The sequence below is a fragment of the Lissotriton vulgaris genome, chromosome 10, assembly GCF_964263255.1.
Source record: "Lissotriton vulgaris chromosome 10, aLisVul1.2, whole genome shotgun sequence".
Classification (NCBI taxonomy): domain Eukaryota; kingdom Metazoa; phylum Chordata; class Amphibia; order Caudata; family Salamandridae; genus Lissotriton; species Lissotriton vulgaris.
Genome location: NC_141698.1, coordinates 360,668,357 through 360,687,535, shown reverse-complemented (window position 1 = coordinate 360,687,535; position 19,179 = coordinate 360,668,357). Strand labels below are relative to the sequence as shown.

The 19,179-nt window shown below is 45.4% G+C and overlaps 1 protein-coding gene across 2 annotated transcripts in view; it reads right to left on the bottom strand.

Moving 5' to 3' along the window:
• Positions 1–15,395, bottom strand: part of NPRL3 (NPR3 like, GATOR1 complex subunit) — a 426,334-nt gene extending 410,939 nt beyond the window's left edge. Inside the window, exon 1 of one of the 2 annotated variants that reach the window (XM_086941146.1) lies at positions 15,155–15,395. In XM_086941146.1, coding sequence (XP_086797272.1) covers positions 15,155–15,272 — 118 coding nt within the window. In that variant the 5' untranslated portion in view covers positions 15,273–15,395. The remainder of the gene's footprint in view (positions 1–15,154) is intronic. The other variant, XM_086941147.1, reaches the window with a different exon arrangement.
• Between the last annotated feature and the right edge of the window lie 3,784 nt (positions 15,396–19,179).

Genomic DNA, 19,179 nt, shown 5'->3' with positions numbered 1-19,179 from the left:
CAGAGTCAGTTGGAAGGCGAATAAGGGGGACCAAGCTAAATCTGTTTACAGGTCAGACATGTAGGTCTGGGTTACAGCCAGGCACAAAGCAAGTTCATGTGGCAAGCAAGTTACATGCCAAGTCTGCTGGATGGTGGGAGAGAAAGTCACTTTGCACACCGTCCAGTACATCTTAACCCAGCAAGTCACATGGCAAGACAGCAGGGCAGCAGAAGAACAAGTGGCATGAGAGGCTAGTACAGTAGTAGTGGATGCAAGCCTGGGGTTCTGCCAGTTGCTTCCGGGAGAAGAACCAGCCTAATTGTGCATTATATCAAGCAATGCAAGGGCCCTAATTAAAGAATATTCATTACACTCCACATCCACATCTCTGGATTGCTCTGTATTCGTGTGCATTGGATACGGAGGGCACTGATATATCCCTGTCTTTTTAATCAGAGAGGCGTGTGTCCTTCAATTCTGAGTCACAGGCTGCTCCGATACATACAAGACACAGTGTGTGCCTGTTAACAGGAAGACAATCCTTTTACCCTCCTTGAGTGGGGAGAATGATTGTCTCTAGGTTAGTCAAGTATAAGAAATAGGGACGTGTAGAACCAGTCTCAGAAAAAGTTTCGAAGCATGGAAAAATGTACGGAGGGTCAGACTGGGGCCAGGAGTGGGGCTGGGAAATTAATCCTGGCTGCAATGTGGCGTATTTCCACAGCCACGAGTTTGCCCACTGGAATTTTGGATTTATGAAATGAGGGTAGTGCTTTAAGTTTACATAAAGTGCGGGAACAGCAGACAGCATGTAATTATACATGGACCGTGTGAAGTAGCAATATTTGAAATCTTTAAAGTTTATCTTGCTCTGCGAGAAGCCTGCCTGTTCTTTAAATGTTGTCCTGTTTCCCTACGAGACTGTGGGCCACTGCACAGACATTTATTTCTCGTCACTTTCAAACTTGACATGAGTTAACCCTGAGCGAGCCGTGACTCCCGCTTATGTCGCGCTGCGGCTAGAATAACTTTCAATTGCTGGCTGCATTCAGGCCCTGGTAGAGAGTCTTGCTCGGGACATGCCCAGACACTATTTTCCCACATTGTGCGCGGCGCCCCTGGCATCTCATCACGGGGCGCCGCACAGATACAGATACAGATATATATATATATATATATATATATATATTATATATATATATATCTCTCTCTCCTACTGGCAGTCGCCAGTAGGTAGTTATAGTTATTATCTACTTTCCATAGGAAATCCGCAACATTCTATTGGGAATAACTTTGGCGCCGGTGGACGAATCTTCGCAAATTTCTCAAAGTTCGTGGCCCGCTCCGCTCCGCTCCTTCCCTGAAAATGTGGGGGGGGGGGGATCCGTGAAGCGTGGGCCGAGATAAAAGGGGGGTCCCAAAACGTGTTTTCCCCATGTTAATTTCCATAGGGCGGTCAAACTCACTTTTAGCCCGAACGGCTGAATGGATTTCCACCAAACTTGGCAAAATTGTAGGGACTGGTACCCCGATGTGCCTTTGCTACGTCTCAAGATATATGCTCCAGTGGTTTTTATGAAAATTAACTTTGAAAAAATATATATTGGGCTATATATATGTTAGAGCCCAAATGTAGCCCAATGTAGCCCAAAGATGGCCACCAGAGACAAAAAAAACAAATGTAGCCCAAATATCAGCCAGATGTAGCCCAACAATTTGCTATTAAAAAACCTATGAAATTCACTGAAAAAACCATAGGTTTCACACACGTTATAGTTAAGAATTAGCATTTAAAAAACCTTTGAAATTCACTGAAAAAACCATAGGTTTCACACACGTTATAGTTAGGAATTAGCATTTAAAAAACCTTTGAAATTCACTGAAAAAACCATAGGTTTCACACTAGTTATAGTTAGGAATTAGCATTTAAAAAACCTATTAAATTCACTTAAAAAACCATAGGTTTCACACCAGTTATAGTTAGCTGGAAATTTTACTGACATAAAACCATTGAAATTCCCACGTTATAGTTAGTTGGACTCACTATAACTTGCGCGCCTGCAATCCACTGCTGATGACGTCACATATTACATCACTCATGACATGGTCAGTGACATCACTCATGACATCACTGATGCGCAATATGTGCAATATGTGCAAAAATGCATAAATATATAAATATATATAAATAATTTCATGGTAAAATGGTATTAATCGTATATTGTGGATCAATAAGATAAAATCAAACAATAAAAAATCATTGTCCAATTTATATCAGCAGTTTTAAAAATTCCTGCATAAATGCAATAATGGCTATCTACATATTTACAGCACTAATAAAGTTTTTTATGAAAAAATACCTGTGGTCCTGAAACCTCTAGATAAAGCCACACCTACAAACTCTCAGAATTAAATGATATTATGTGTATAAGGAAAAGTCAACCAAAATTATTGTCATAGTGTCTGTGTCCAAAACGAGTGGGGAAAATAGTATGAATCCTAAACCCAAGGGAAAAAATGAACAAACCAAATGTGCAAAAGATACTTGGAGGGTGTGAAGTTTTAAAACAGAATTCATAAAATTACATAGGTTTATGAGGTAGACCAAGACGGGAAATTGCAGATAGCATGAGAGATATGGAGGAAACTCATGGTTATAAAAATACATGCAAGTCTTCTGTAGTATTCAATCCATTAGGACATTTGCTGTCTAATTCTAAAATGAATTGAGATTCTAATCTCCTCAGCATCTTTTCTCTGTCACCGCCTCTCCGCGGTTTTGGAACAGATGCAATGATATAGTATTCCAGGCATTGTAGATTGTTGCTATGATTATATATATATATATATATTTCACAGCCTTGGCTCAAAATTCGTAGTCCAATGGCGCTCTTCCACCGGTGCTGACTACAAAGCAGAGCCCCGCTTTTAAATAATCCACAAATCCATCATATCATCCGATAGAGAAAGTCAGCACTCACAAAGGATTTACTTCCCAAGTTACAAGGTTTATTTGTCAGATAATCGCATTCATGCACAACACCAACGCGTTTCGCAACTCACTGGCGGAGATCAAGAAAAATAACTTAGATGTAGAGAATCTAGACAAATTCTAAATTTTCGAACAATGAGCCCCTGGGGACTGAATCAAAGTGAAGAACTTTATGTACATTTGTAAATAATTGGACTAATGGAGAACTGTTTGTGTACCTGCCTTCTTTGCAATTAAAGCGAGAGACAAGAGTAGGATTCCGAATAAGAAAAATTGATATTATAGACATATGCGATGAACCTTATGGTTTCTTGGAAAAATTGAATCATTTAGGGACAGCGCTATTTTTTCTGTATTAAGAATGAATAATGATAAACATTGTACTTGGTGAACAGCTAAATATTAAGTGTGAAGGTGGTTGGGATTTTTACAACTAACATCCCAATTGGGTTGGATCAGATATAACTGGGGAAGCAAAAGCGTATGAACTTTGGCCCACCAGAGGGCTAAATTATAGACTGTGAGTCGTGGAGATGAAATTGCTCACCAGAGAGCTCCATTCAAAAACAGCCGCCAAAATCCCCCCTTTGCCCACTAGAGGGCTAGATTGTAAAAATGTTGTTTGTTTGTTTTTTTTACATGAATTGAAACACACGATAGATGGAACGTATTACCCAAACATTTGACCTATGATTTTCCTTCACATTGAATTGCAAGCTCATGAAAGACAATGTTGATAGAGTTATATGTCAATGAATATGCACTCTTTTTCGCGAAAAGAACTGTTCCGAAAGATAGATTTTCAACTTAAAAAAACTACAATTCCCATCCAACTTCCGGTCAATTAGACAGGAAGTGACATCATTAACATTTGTTTGTGGCGGGTTTTTCAAAATATAGGAGGTGTCTGTGACATTGTAGCCTTACCGTGAACAAGCAACAGTGAGTTGCAAAACGCATTGGTGTTGTGCATGAATGCGATTATCTGACAAATAAACCTTGGAACTTGGGAAGTAAATCCTTTGTGAGTGCTGACTTTCTCTATCGGATGATGGATTTGTGGAATATATATATATATATATATATATATATATATATATATATATATATATATTTATATTTACTTAGGGGTGCCTCAATGGAGGGAGAAATATTCCTTTTAGGATGGATACCAACTATCGAAATTACATAGCATCTGTCCAGAAAGGGTGGCTTCTGCTGGGCTCCTCCGGTAGCACACTGATTGCACTTCTCGCGTGACGGGAGCATCATTAGTTTCACGAACACTCATTGATTGATCGATGCTGCTGGCAGTGATTAAGGAAATAGGCTGGGGTGGCACTGTGGCATTTTTATTTGGGGGGCTGGGCAGTGTGTCTTGACAACCCTCCCACCCTAAATAGGGCCACGGATGAGCTCACAAAGAGCCCCTCGTGAGCACAAAAGACAAATTCGCCCCATCAGACACACCAATTTGCAAGAAGGGAAAAAACGCCAAAACCTTGCCTTTTTTCCATCCATTTTATTTATGCCCTTTTCTAGCACTGGCTGAAAGGCTCTCAAACAGACGCCACGTGGTTCCAAGAGGAGAGGGTCCTTTGTAGGTTCCCCCTGCAATTATGTAAAATAGCCATTCAGGCAGCTGATAGAATTGGAAGGGGTTCGGCCCCCAGGCCCCTCCCTGCAGCCCCCTCACTGGGTCCAGCCTCCCCTGTTTGGCTTTTTAAAGCAAACCTAACACGATGTCATTATTCAGGACAAAGGGAACCAAGAAGAAGTGAAGAAAAAAAAAGTGCCCAAACTTGTACATTGAAAGTCAAGGGAAGCCTTTGCAGTTTAGAAGCCATAAATACCGCTGAAAGGGAGGCGGCAGCAAAAGGCCAAGCCTGTTCAATTAAGAGTTTCCCAAGCAAACGAGCGAGGCCTTTTTGTACCCAAGTAAAATTCACAGGCCTCTGTTCTCATCACAGTGAGGCATTCAGAAAGTTGGTGGCCTGAAGGCCCCAGCCTATATTTAACGCAGTATTCCTTGATTGCTGCAAACCGCTATTATTTGTTTACATTTTAAGCAAGAGCGAATGAATTGCAAGAAAATGACCATTTCAGTATGCAGTAAATGACTGCGTTACAGAAAAAAAAAACAGGGGGAGGGGGAGCTGGGCGAGAACTGTAAAAGCGCAAAATACAAAATCTTGTCACCGGGGCATGAATGAAAGAAAATGCTTAATGGAATGGATGTAGGAAACAGAAAGACAGATTTAAGAAAGAAATATAGAATCATTAGGGAAGAATTTGAAAAGGGAGAAGGAGAGATAATGAGAATGATAGGCGCTGCATCGTCCTGCGAGTGGTGCACGTGCGATCAAAACAAGCAGCAGCTGTTTTCAAGCACACTCGTGCTTGTGGCACCATCCGCCTTGCGGGAACGAGCTACAGGAAATTAGCATGCGCGCCGCTGCTTGCTCCCGCAAAGTGGATGCCGCCACAAGCACAAGTGTGTGCTTGAAAATGAGAAGAGCGACGGCTAAAAGCCCTCCTATGCAGCACATGCGCGCTGCGTAGGCAAGACCTAATCAAACCCACACAATGCTTATAGGTTAGAAAATCTACTACTGAAAACAGCATAATAACACCACAGAGGTTATTCTCTAGTAGCTAAGCGCTATATGCCCTTTCTGTGCTAATGTAAGAGATGTTTTCCAATAGCAATTCAGCCGCACATGCACGGTTGACTCTTTTTAGTTTAAAAGTTTTACTTTCAATTAAACTGAAAGAAATATATTTGCTATCAGAAGGTGACACCAAACTGCAGCAGTGCTCGGTGAAGGGGGAAGGGGAACCTAGTCAGAGGAAGCAGAGTGGGGTCAACAGAATGTGGTGGATGTGTTAGGAGTAGGCTAAACAGCAGGAGAGCTCTTTCTCTTTCTCTCTCTCTCTCAAGAGAAAGAAATAGAATGAGATTGAGAAGCATTGAAGAGCAGAACATGCGTACCCACAGAGTGCTAAATCTAAAATGACAAGAAAAAAATAAAGCAAAAACATGTGCTTTGACATCAGCAGTGAAAGGATACAACTCATCTATTCAGAACATTGTGAGACCGAAATGCTACTGGGTGGGACAAACACAAGAAAAGAGAGGATAGTCATGAAATTAAGAGTAGACTACAGCGGTGGACAACAAAGCCATTCAATTATGACTGGGGAGCAAAAACATGCACACTAAGTATATGTTTTGTGTTAGAAACAATTGGTCTGCCTGCAGACAGCTAAAGCGGTCCATATAGGGAAGACCTTGACTCCGGTCACAGGCCTGCACTCTCCCTACAGCTCCTGCTCTTTACTGCTGCCTGCAGAGCCCCCTGCTCTGGGTGATCGAGGCTGCTGCCTCCGAGGTTTTTCTTCTGTCTCCATTGGTCACTTTGTGATATTTTCATAAATTGTATTACTGGGTTCTCTCCACCGCTTCTGTTTGTTTTGCTATTGTCATTGGCCAAATTGTCTTATTTTTTAATTGTGTAACTGTGCTTGCTGTGTGTCACTGCTCATTTCTGTGCCACCCCCTTGCGCTTCTCCCCCGTTCCCGCCACTGCAGCCCCTACCCTCCAACTGCGCCCTCCCAGCTGAGCCTCCCTCCCCTCCTTAATGCAGACCATTGTGCGCCTAAGGCAATCCCGTCTGCGCCCATCCGTGCGCAGTGCCAGACCTCCTGGCCCCCGCGATCGCCATGACACGAGGTGCCCCTACGACTCCAACACCCTACACACACTCAACGCTGGCCGATCCTCCACCTGCTTCCAGGCCACCCAGAAGCTCACCCACAGACCCTTGACCTGCGGAGAATGCAGCTACACCAGCCAGCGCACACCGGCACGGCACCGGCACAAAGCAGGCCACAACAGTCTCAGATGCATACTACTTAACACCCGCTCAGTCCACAAGCACGCCATCGAACTCTGGGAGCTTCTCGATTCATCCTCCCCGGATGTCGCCTTCCTGACTGAGACCTGGATGAAAGCCTCATCGGCCCACGACATAGCCATAGCCATCCGGGATGGCTACAAGATCATCCGCAGGGACAGCACCAACAAACCAGGAGGAGGAATCGCCATTGTCCACAGGAACACCATCAGAATTTCGACCAACATCGAAGACTCCCTCAGCATGGCTGAACACCTTCACTCCCAGATCCATGCCGATCACAACACCACCCTCAGAGGAACCCTTGTCTACAGACCCCCGGAACCCCGACCACAGTTCAGAGACTCCATCGCCGACCTCATTAGGACGCACTCCCTCGCCTCCACAGACTACATCCTCCTCGGAGATCTGAACTTTCACCGAGTACTCCAACGACAGCAACTCCACAACCCTGATCGACAACCTAGCCAACCGTGGACTCAAACAGCTTGTCCCGACACCCACCCACTCTGCCAGACATGCGCACGACCCCATCTTCTCCGCCAGCAACCACGTCACCTTCAGCCACACCACCGAACTCCACTGGACCGACCCTCACCGCATCCACTTCTCCTTCAAGAAACACACCGCGCACATCCAACTGCATCGAATCCCACACTGTAGCTGGAACAAAGTCACCGGAGACCAGCTCCTCACCGCCCTTGCCCGAGACACTCCTACAGAGCCCTCTGACACCAACGCAGCGGCCCACAACTTCAGTTAATGGATCGACGACTGTGTCAACACCCTCGCCCCGATCAGGAAACCCTCTAACAGGCCCACCGACACGAGAGCCATCTGGTTCAACGCCGACCTCCAAACTTCCAAGCAAACCTGCCGAAGACTCAAAAACCAGTGGTGCCAAGACCGGAAACCAGACAATCATGTAGCCCAAAAGAACGCCAGACGCAAACACCACAAACTCATTCGATCTGCCAAAAGGAGCTCCTTCAAGGAACGCATCAACAACAAAGCAAACAACAGCAAAGAGCTCTTCAACGTCGTGAAAGAACTCCCCTCCCCCAGCTCCAGCTCGAATGATATCCCGCCGTCACAAGAACTCTGCGACTCCCTGGCCACCTTCTTCCACTGCAAGTTTGCTGACATCCACAACCGCTTCAACACCCAGACACCGACAACAGACGCCGACACCCCCGACTCAACACCCACCAAACACACTGACCTCCTGTTCTCCTGGTACCACGTCAACGACGTAGACACCATCAAAATCATGAACACCATCCACTCCGGCTCCCCTTCCGACCCCTGCCTCACCACATCTTCAACAAAGCAAGTACCATCATAGCACCCCAACTACAAAAGATCATCAATAGCGGCCCTCATCCTCCTGGACCTCTCAGCCGCCTTCGACACCGTCTGCCACCACACCCTACGCACACACCTCCATGACGCAGGGATCTGTGACAAAACCTTGAACTGGATCACCTCCTTCCTCACTGGCAGAACCCAGAAAGTCCATCTCCCCATTGAGATCCGAAACCACCACGATCACCTGCGGCGTACCCCAAGGATCATCCCTCAGCCGTCCCTTTTCAACATCTACATGGCGCCACTCGCCAACATTGTCCCAATGCACCACCTCAACATCATCTCTTACACCGATTTTCACCCAGCTGATACTCTCTCTCACCAAGGATGCAGCCACCGCCAAATCCAACCTCCACGAGGGAATGAAGGCCGTCACAGAGTGGATGAAGGCCAGCCGTCTGAAACTGTGCTCTGACATGACCGAGGTCTTCATTCTCGGCTCCACCCACTCCACATGGGACGACTCCTGGTGGCCAGCAATGTTGGGAGCTGCCCCCACACCCACCAACCATGCATGCAACATGGGCTTTATCATGGACTCAACGCTCTTTGTGACCCAACAAGACAACACTGTCTCCTCCTCTGTCTTCAACACCCTCCGCATGATACGCAAGATCTACAGATAGATCCCCATCAAAACCAGAAGGATGGTCACCCAAGCCCTCGTCAGCAGCAGGCTAGACTACGGCAACGCCCTCTACGCGGGAACCACGGCCAAACACAAGAAAAGACTCCAACGCAAACAAAACGCCTCTGCATGCCTCATCCTAAGAATCCCTCGCCACAGCCACACTACCGCCCACCTGAGAGACCTGCACTGGCTCCCAGTCAACAAGAGGATCACCTTCAAGCTCCTCACCCAGGCCCACAAAGCACTCCACAACACCGGACCAGCATACCTCAACAAACGACTCACCTTCTACACCACGAACCGCCAGCTTCGCTCCGCTGACCTCACCCTCTCCTTCATCCCCAAATCCAAAGAGTGACCGCCGGGTGCAGATCATTCTCCAACCTCGCAGCCAAGACATGGAACACCCTCCCCACCCACGTGCGGCAGACCCAGAACCTGCTGACCTTCAGGAGACTTCTCAAAACCTGGCTGTTCGAGCAGTATCAGCACCCCCCACCCCAGTACCTTGAGACCCTCACAGGTGGGTAGAGCGCTTTACAAATTGACTAATTGAGTGATTGATAACCAACAACGAAAAAAGGAGAATTTGGAAAGGCACAATAAAAGTATAAGACATGGAAAAAACATGTTTACATAAAGGTGCAATACAAAAGCATAAGCAGGCTTCCTAGCAAAATCTGACAAGAAAATACAATTAAAAGTCTTAATAGAGTCTAATAGGCAGAAAAGAATGCGAGCGCTTAGCTGTTTTCTCAAAGCTTAGCAACCCCAATTGGAACATGGGCCATTACATCTATGACTACATATGCAAAGGTGTTTTGCTGGCAGTTTCAGATACCATTTAAATAACTGAAGTGATACACAATAACAGAATTATTAGTCTCTTGTCAAATGGGTCAATTGATAAAGGGATATTATTAAAAGAACTGATTTATGTGCGATGCAAATCCTACTACACAGGGGAGACAATGTAAACATGAAACGTTCCAGAGCATGAGGAGTCAAATGTGATTTACTAATTATTTGCAACATGTGGGATTATCAGTGGAGATACCGGGTTAGAAATGTATTGGTCTGAATAAAGATGGCACAGTTACGAACTTGGTAGCACATCAGAAAGTGGTAAGCAGTTACCTGATAATATGTCTGCTTACTAGGCATGAGACAACCACGGCTGCATTGCAGTAGTGCACTAAGTATTTTATAAATAATGTGGAACTTGCTGAGTATGATGTAAAAGAAAAAGAAGCATCTATTTAGACAGTTTCGAAGAAGCACTGACATGATGCTTTAACCTGTATTATTATTCACCTAAGCAAGGAAGGGATCTTCAGGAAATAGACAATCTTGAAAAGCAGTTAAAGCAATTGGTGGATCATATCTGACAGTCAATTAGCATGTCAGCACACTGCACTGGTGGATCTCAAGACAAACTGGGAGTCTTTAGTATGCTAACTAGAGCGCTGTTGTGCTTGTATAGATTACTATTTCACCTAGGACAAGATGTTTCTTAATGACTTGAAATCAAAGTAATTTCTTTCTTACACTTTATGCTAGACTTCACAGAGCTGAACAAATAAGAGTCTAAAGCATTCTAGCAAGAGGTCACTCATTTCTAAATCTGCAGGAGGAGCTAAGGAGTTTTAAGAGAAGGTAACACAAATAAAGACAAGGTGTAGAAAGGATCTAAATCAATATAATTCAGAATCTAAAGTTAATATGTATGTAGCGATGCCACTTTCATCGTGTGGCAAATCTTGGGAATTGCCACAGTGAAAATGAAGTTATAGAAGCCACTGATTATTTCCTAAATAACTATTTTTTTTATAAATAACTGGTTTCTAAAGCATGTCAGTGGCCAGCCTTGCTCTTTGTTTAACATTTTTTATTTCGGTTTCTACAAAGACTTCAGATCAGAAAACACATTTTGGGAAAGGAGAGTCTTAAGGGCTTGATCAGTACCAAAGACAGTTACTAATCAATGACAAAATTTAGTCTGGCCCGTACTGTGACTAGATTTTTGCAATTCACCACAGAACGCACAAGCCTTTCCCTCTGCTCACATATTTTTAAGGATGGCATGAACTGAAACATGTACTTCCAGTTTTGAATATAATGTGCTGTATCAGCCAACATCTTCAATGTCTGAACATGGATTTAGCAGCACAAAAAGAATTAAAATATCAGCTGTGTACCTGCCCAAAAAGCTGAGGCGAATGAGGGTCCAGGTAGATGGGCCAGAGGATGACACGTTTCATCCATCCCCCAGTGGTGCTTCATTGGCTAACATCAAACTCGGGACAAAGATATATCATGTGTCATAAACTTGCAAGAATTGTGTTGTTAAAACAACATGTTGCTGTCAGTTGTAGAAAAACAAATACATTGGGCAAACTTAATGTTCAAAAATATAATATGGTGCCCAGTTCATGGGTCAACTGCTTTACTTTTTTATACAGCATATCATACAAATTGCTACAGCTTCGGGTCTTGCAACATGCTTAAGAATTCGAGATCTGTGTTCTTGTTGGCTCTGTCCATACTTTTAGAACCATTATCCTATGCCTTAAGGTTTTGGAGTTATTGTAGTCTGATCATTTATGAAACTCCAGCCTAAACTAAGGATGCCCTCTGTTCCTGAAAAGTGGAAACTAGAACAGTGTGGCCTCTGCCACAGCAAAGTTATGATCGTAACAAGTTGTTTCTGAGCAACGAACCCAAAGGATTCTGTCACGATTGGGCGTCAACCACAAAGTAGTAATAGAGCCTGTGACAGCTTATCCTGCCCCCACCCAGGAGTAAATTGGAACAGTTTTGAGTCTGTACTGGTCCTGGGTAACTTTCAGTTACCAGCAATGGAGGAGGCATGGTATGCCATGCACAAATGACTAGGGTTCGGTCCAGTTGCAAACCAGTGATTTGAAATCCTCAATTCACTTAAAAAGCTAATTATTACTAAGCTTTGGCAGAGACTCTGCAGTACTGGCTCCAACTCACCGAGGACAGAATGGAAAATTAATCTCCGATTTACGAAGAAAGTGATGAATTCAGGAAGACTCATTCCTTCAATATAGAGTTAATACGGTGCATTACATTCCACCGGTGAATTCCCCACGATATTTTGCATTTCCCCAAGAAATTAAAGGATTTCCCATTACCACCAAACTCTCAATCAGTCCGCTTGTGTCCGTTTCTTGACTGTGGTGCAATTTCGAACTCTTGTTGTGGATTTACTGCTATCTGGGGACAGGAGTGCATTATGATCACTGCATAGACTTAGTGATTACCCTGAAGACTGATTGGTCGCTCAACTATAATTTTCTAAATGTTAAATAACCTTTACCTTCATAAACAAAACACCAGTGCACATCACATATAGTAACTTTTATCCTCTGTGCAGTCAGCACTCTTCTTCAATTAGTATTCTTGTAGGAACACTCTTTTCCAATCCAAGAAAGCCACGTTGTGTAGACAATTCAGACTTTGTCGGAAATCGTGCATGGAGAGTTGACGGAGTTTCGGGACTACTATGATGGAACTTATCATGGTTCCACGATTATTGAAAATAAAGAGGACCTGACAACATATATTTTACATGCTTGAATGAGTTGGATTACATGTACGGTGAATCTTATACAAAGAATTGTGTACATTGGCAAAACCTTTGCTTTTATGACTTTAGTGCTCAATACAGTTGCGGCCCCAAAACTGTGGAATACAATCCCGCAATCCATAAGAGCCAGCCCAAATCTCATGTCTTTCGGAAAGAAACTAAAGACATGGTTATTCAAACTCTAAACTCTTAAGACCGCACAGGAGAGCATACATAGTACAGCGCCGAGACGCCTGCGGGCAATTGTTCGCGCTTAAGAAATGTTAAAAATAAATAAATAAATACAGTGTGAACAAGCCTTGAGGAAGCCCGCATAGGGCGAAACGCTCATCTGCTGAGGAGCATTGTCTTTAAGAGAAATAAAGTCTGAATTGTCTACACAACGTGGCTTTCTTGGATTGGAAAAGAGTGTTCCTACAAGAATACTAATTGAAGAAGAGTGCTGACTGCACAGAGGATAAAAGTTACTATATGTGATGTGCGCTGGTGTTTTGTTTCGGTTGTTGTGATAATCTGCTGCACTCTCTGTGGGCGGAAAGTCTTTTTGATGCCTTAGGTGGATGCGCATGAAACACCAAAGTTGCACTCAATACTTGATGCTTTGAATTTTAGTATTCGGGTGAATTTTTTATAATAAGGGGACACTATTTGATGTGCAGGTCTCTAATAGCAAATCGACTTTTCTTTGAATGTTTTAACCTTTACCAAATGTAACTGCTCTGAAAGTACTACTTGTAAACAAAGACATGCACTTCTGTAACCTCAGAATAACATTGCAATTTCTGGCAGTTTATAGAATTGTATGAGTATTTACTAATAACACTGCCTAGAATAAACCTTGAGCACTTGACTATACTAACTCCAGAAAGTCAAGTATACTATATTAATCTTGGATTTTCAATTGGAGTGTAATGGAATCCTAAGATATAGGACACTAGTGGTTAACATTCATACCCACAAGGAATACTGCCCCATAACAACCAGAGGACCTGGATAAATGGTGTAACAATTTAACACATATATTTAGAAGGGGGGACCTTTTTAGTACACCCTGTTCAGTGAAATATAAGAAACATGCCACAAATAGTGATTTGGCTACACAATATAAGCACAAGTTCTGTATATGGAGTGAAATGCCCCGGTTGCTTACGGGTAATATTCATTACTCCGAGTCCTAGTCCTCCTCCCCACTAAATAGTTTTATTCAGCTCATTCTGTGATTACTGTGGCGTGGAAAACGTCTATTTTAGATGCCACTTATAGCAGGAGGTAATGCATGATATTAAACATCACAGCAAAACTATGCAGGATGAGCGCATTGTTTTGGAGGTTTTATCCTTCTCTACTACCTAACAGAGAATGTAGAGAAATAGTTTGTGTACAGATTAAAAACAAAACCTGATAAGGGCAAATAAGGTGCAAACATCTGGGGGTAAATAGGTAGAATGGGGCACAAAATCAGGGCAGTTTGACGTTTCTGAACTGCTGAAATACTTCAATTCCTGATCAGCTGCTCCATTATTTAACCCCTTCGCCGCAGAGCTAATTCCCCCGCGGTGCTGGGGGAAGGGGTGCTGCGCACGGTGCTCGTGAAGAGCTCAACTCGTCACGCAGCACAGTGGCACTGTACTCACCACGCCCGTTTAATTGAACGCCCAGCACAGCAGGGGAACTATCCCCGCGTGGGCGTTCCGCGCCGGTCATGACGAGTTCAGCTCGTCATGAGCACAGTGTCAGAGCTGAGCTCGTCATGAGCGCTTAAGGGGTTAACGTAGACTATGGAAATAAAAGCGATTGAGCTCACCTTACTCTGTTCATTTCATAATAGTCTCACAACAGGCCAAGCTGTGAAACTTCATCTTAAAAAATGGATGGATCGTTCCTCCTCCACTGACATTAAAGTGTATGTATGTATATGTCAATTTACATAGCGTATATGTCGATTCACAGAGTGCAATATGCTATTTATTAACAACGTTGAGTGCGGGAAGTGGACATGATTATCTAGAAGCAAAGTGTTGAGCCAGTAATAATGCCCTTCCTCTCCTTCAAATTTTTTTCAATAAATAACGTATTGCATTCTGCGCATCTTTATGCCATTGCATTGTTTCATGTTTGTTTTTTTAACAGATACTTAACCAAAAACCAGAATATAAAGAGTTACATTTGTGCTGTACAATGCTTTCAAACTGAAGAGGACATGTAACAATTACAATGGTCTCCATTTGTTAAGTTAATTGTAATACACAATGAACGAGGCAGTACCCAGTATTTTTCGAATGGCAGGTTTGCAGTGGAAATAAACTGCAAAATAACATTTGCAGTGCAGTAGAGAATGTGTAAATCAACGTTTATTTATAAAATTGCTCTACGTAAGATATAAGAAGCTTGTGGTTCACTTTGGGGGAAGACTGCTATCCTAGAACGACACGGTTGTTGTCCTTTGTGAGCGCGGGATTCTCGCAGAAAATGACGTATATACACTCAGCTTAGGGTGTGTTCTGTCAGTCTGCCGTCATAAAAGCTCTGGGGTTGCCACAAAAGCCTGTCCGCACCCTGGTCAAGCCTGCATGCCGAGTCTTTATCTCTGAGGCTAGTTTGTTAGCTTCTACCCTCTGCTGTTCTGCAGCCCACTGCTGGCACTTACTTGTCTGTGAAGCAGGATGCTCTGCAGATCTCTGAAAGGGGAACCTAAACAACAGCTTGTTGCCCCTGCTGCCAGAGCTCACCAGAATGACACTGATGGGGCTGCTGTTCTCTCCCATGCCTGCAGGCTGGGGGAACGGAGCCCCTTCAGTGAAAGGCACCTCTGTCGCGAATCTGACAGCTTTGCAACACCGAAGCAATGCGATACCGGAAACACGGACACGGACAGCGTTGGCACGGCTCATTCTGCAGAAAATAGACCCAAAACAAACCTAGTCCTAACAAAACGACAGGGAGCGATCGAGTGAGCTGCAGCACACACATGCTCTTCCCATACACATAAAACAACAATCACTGTTCTGAGGTTGCTGGCTACACTGCTTCATTTATTTATTTATCCTTGGATGGGATAGATGTATCTTTCATAGAAGTAGTTTACTTATCCACATGACCGTCTACCGCCACTTATAATGAAGCGCTCTCGTATTGGCGTGTAAAGTGCGCTTGGAATGGACGGAGCAAAGCACACCGCCTTGGATTGGCTAGTCAAGCCGACGAAAGCATCCAATAGGCAACCTTCTGATGCGACTACCGGATGTTGTGAAAACATGACTGGGATAGCCGTATAATTTTACTCACTCGTGAACGTGGTGTCCACATTTTATGTGTTCGAAATGAAAAGTTATGACTGTTTATTTATTTATTTATGCATGCGTTTTTTTATAGCGCGGACTTTACCCGAAGGTGTCATAGCGCTGCACAATAGGAACATAACTGATACATGAGAACATTACAAGTGAGCAAAATACAAAGCAAACGTTACATTAAATGAAGCGAAAGTGACAATCGTGTGCCAACAAAATACAAGAGTTAGCAAACGGTGCATTACAGGCAGGCCTTTAAGTGGGATGAAAAAACTGGGGGGTCTCTCAAAGGGGCGTGGCCACTAATTAGGGGTGTGGCTTTTAAACACTTGCGCTAAAAATCTGTGTTTAGCATAGTGTGCCGCCCAACTTGTATTTTGCTGTTTCTGTCATTGCATCCAGATATGTGATACAACAAGTAACATCATACTTACAACAAGTCAGGACTATTGGCTTTCTCAATGGTTATTATTTGCATAAGATAAATAAGCTGCAACTATATCTTGTTACATATAATATTGAAAAAGCTTCCCATTAAAGCCCTGGGGACGCTACCACAATGTTGCTGCTCTTGCGTTTTAAAAAGAGAAGGGAAATCCAGAGAGAAAATGACTCTTTAAAGGATCTCCCTTCCCCCACAAAGCCCCCCTGTCATGACGTCATGCTGTAACTTCTCCACTAGTGAGAGAGAGCAGTGTGAGCAGCGCACATCCATGTGCTTGTTGTCTCGAAACGGGTCTCTATCTGGCTGTTTGTGCCCTGGCACTTTTTTTCCGGACTGCAGTGACAGTAAACTGCTGTCTCTGCAGCCCGATAGAGACCCGTTTCGAGGCCTCTTTTAAAAAACTCCCGGTGCTCAGACCCCTCGAGACCCGGCCCACTTTTAGCCCTGATTACAGGAGGAAAAAAGTGACGTGTGCCGGTTACAAAAGCGTACAAAATAAACATTGTAATGTTGGTGTGGTATTAGCCCTGATTAGGCCAGGCTATCACCCAGTCGCTTGCGCAGGGGCAGGACGCCCAACAGGCAGCGACTCAGGCTCACACCTCGTGGTAGTCGGAAGTGATGTGCACGAGCGCACGCCCCCCCCCATTTATTCAGCCCCGCAGGCCAGGCCACGCCTGGCCTGCGGATGTATGGGTGCGTGTACGTGCAACTACTAGAACGTAAACAGCACTACATCCCTATCCAACTATATGAACTTTGTACAGAGTCCAAAATTTTCAGCACAACAGGGTTTATAGTTCAAGATATGTCGCTCTGTACTTGCGTGTCCCTTGGTGGTCGCTTCAGGGTCTCAGCTGACAGGCATAGTCTTTTAACTTCTGACTTGGAGGTGGATTTGGTCGCAGGTTGTACCTCGGGCCACTACTTCGGCCGCGTCTCATGGCACGAGACAGGTCCCTGATGGGGGTTGACGTGGCTGGGGATCCGTACCCTGGCTCAGGCTTCGCCTCCCGGGTTCCTACGGATGAGTCGTTCTCATCCTCGGGTGGTGTGCCTCTAGGCAACTCACTGTCGCCCTCAGTGTCTTCTGGATTTAGTCTCGGTCCCGGGGAAATCACCTTGAACCAGGACGTGTTCCTCGATACTTCCTCTCCCTCTTTTCTGGCGGTCACCATGGTGCCTTTCGTGGCAGTCACAGTCCATGGGCCAGGTTCGTAGTAGGTCTGGAACTTCCCTGCAGGGCGTCGGTTTCGTATGACCACCTGGGCTCCCGGGTACAGACTCCTTGGTGTGGCCCTCCGGCGTCGGCTCGCTCGCTGGTTGTTTTGTCGCCTCCGTTCCTGGGCATCGTTCATGTTGCTCACCTCCGGTACCACTCCTGGCGCGGCAGGAAGGAGGTCTCTGCGTTGGCCTTGGAACATGAGGGCCCACGGGCTCCGCTGTGTGGTGCAGTGAGGGTTTCCTCGATATTCTCATAGGAATTCATGTAGTCTCTGTTCAGGGTCGGCTTGCTCGACCACCGCTATCCGGAACATCTAATTGAGGGTTCGCATAAACCTTTCCGCCTCCCCGTTGGCTTGTGGCCATTGGGGCGTGATGCGACGGTGCGTGATGCCTCGGGTCTTTAGGAACGTGGCGAACTCTGCGCCCTGGAATGGTGGTCCGTTGTCGCTCGGTAGTTCCTCCGGGTACCCGAACATGGAGAACATCTTTTCTAGCGCCGGTCCCACGTGTGTGAAGGCCGTGGACGTGACTCTCTCAACTAACGGGTATTTGGAGTATGAATCAATGGCCACCAGAGTATGTCCTTCCCCCGGGAAACTACCGAAATCTATGCTGACTTTCGTCCATGGGGTCATGCACGCTTCTTCGGTGATTATCGGGGCCGGTCGCTCGGGATCACTCGTCAGTTGGCAGGACATGCAATTCTTCACGTACTCTTCCACCATTGTCTCTAGTTCCGGGAACCACACCTTCTCCCGCATGCGTGCCTTCATCTTCGTGGCGCCTTGGTGGCCACCATGAGCAAGTTGAGTGGCGCGGTGTTTGAGGTTCTGCGGTATCACCAGGCGTGATCCCCTCAACAGCACGCCATCTTCTGTGGCACTGAGTTCATGTCGGACATGCCAGATCTTCGTGAGGGTCTCTTTATCTGCGGCATTCCAGGTGTTTGGAGGGTGTAAGTAGTTGGCCCAGGACCCTTCCCAGACAGCCTGCAGTGACCTCATGTAGGTGTTGTCCTTGGTAGCAGCTTCCTTGATTTAGTCGATTGTCATGCGTTGCGGACAGGAGGTCAATGCTACCCATTGGGCGAACTCCTCACAGTCGTCATCTGTAGACACGGGTTCAGGTGGTAACGGGTGTCGCGACAAGTAGTCGGCAGGGTTTTTGGCCCCTGGTTGATATACCACCTCCATTCCATACGACTGGAGTTGAATCACCCATCTTTCAATGCGTGGTGGCGGATGCGGGCGGTTCCTTTGAAGAGGGGCACCAAAGGTTGATGGTCTGTGACCATAACGAACGAATGCCCTTGCAGGTATAGGTGGAAGTGACTGCAGGCCCATTTGATCGCCAGGGCTTCCCGCTCAATCTGGGCATACCTGGTCTCGGTTGGGGTCAAAGCCTTGCTGGCAAAAGGTAGTGCTGTCCATTGGCCGGGCTCGTGCTCCTGGGTCAGGACTGCTCCCAGGCCCACCGGGCTGGCGTCCACGATCACCTCGGTGCGTTTGGCAAGGTCAAAGTAGGATAGTGTTGCATTCTCCAGCAGAGCATCTTTGATTCCCTGGAATGCTTCGTTTTCTTTTGGGCCCCACTGCCACGTGGCGTCCGTTTTGGTCAGTGCCCGTAGGGGTTCACTTCGGGTGGCCAGGCCTGGTATGAACCGGCCACAGTACGTTGCCATCCAGAGGAAGCTTCTCACCTCCGTTGGTG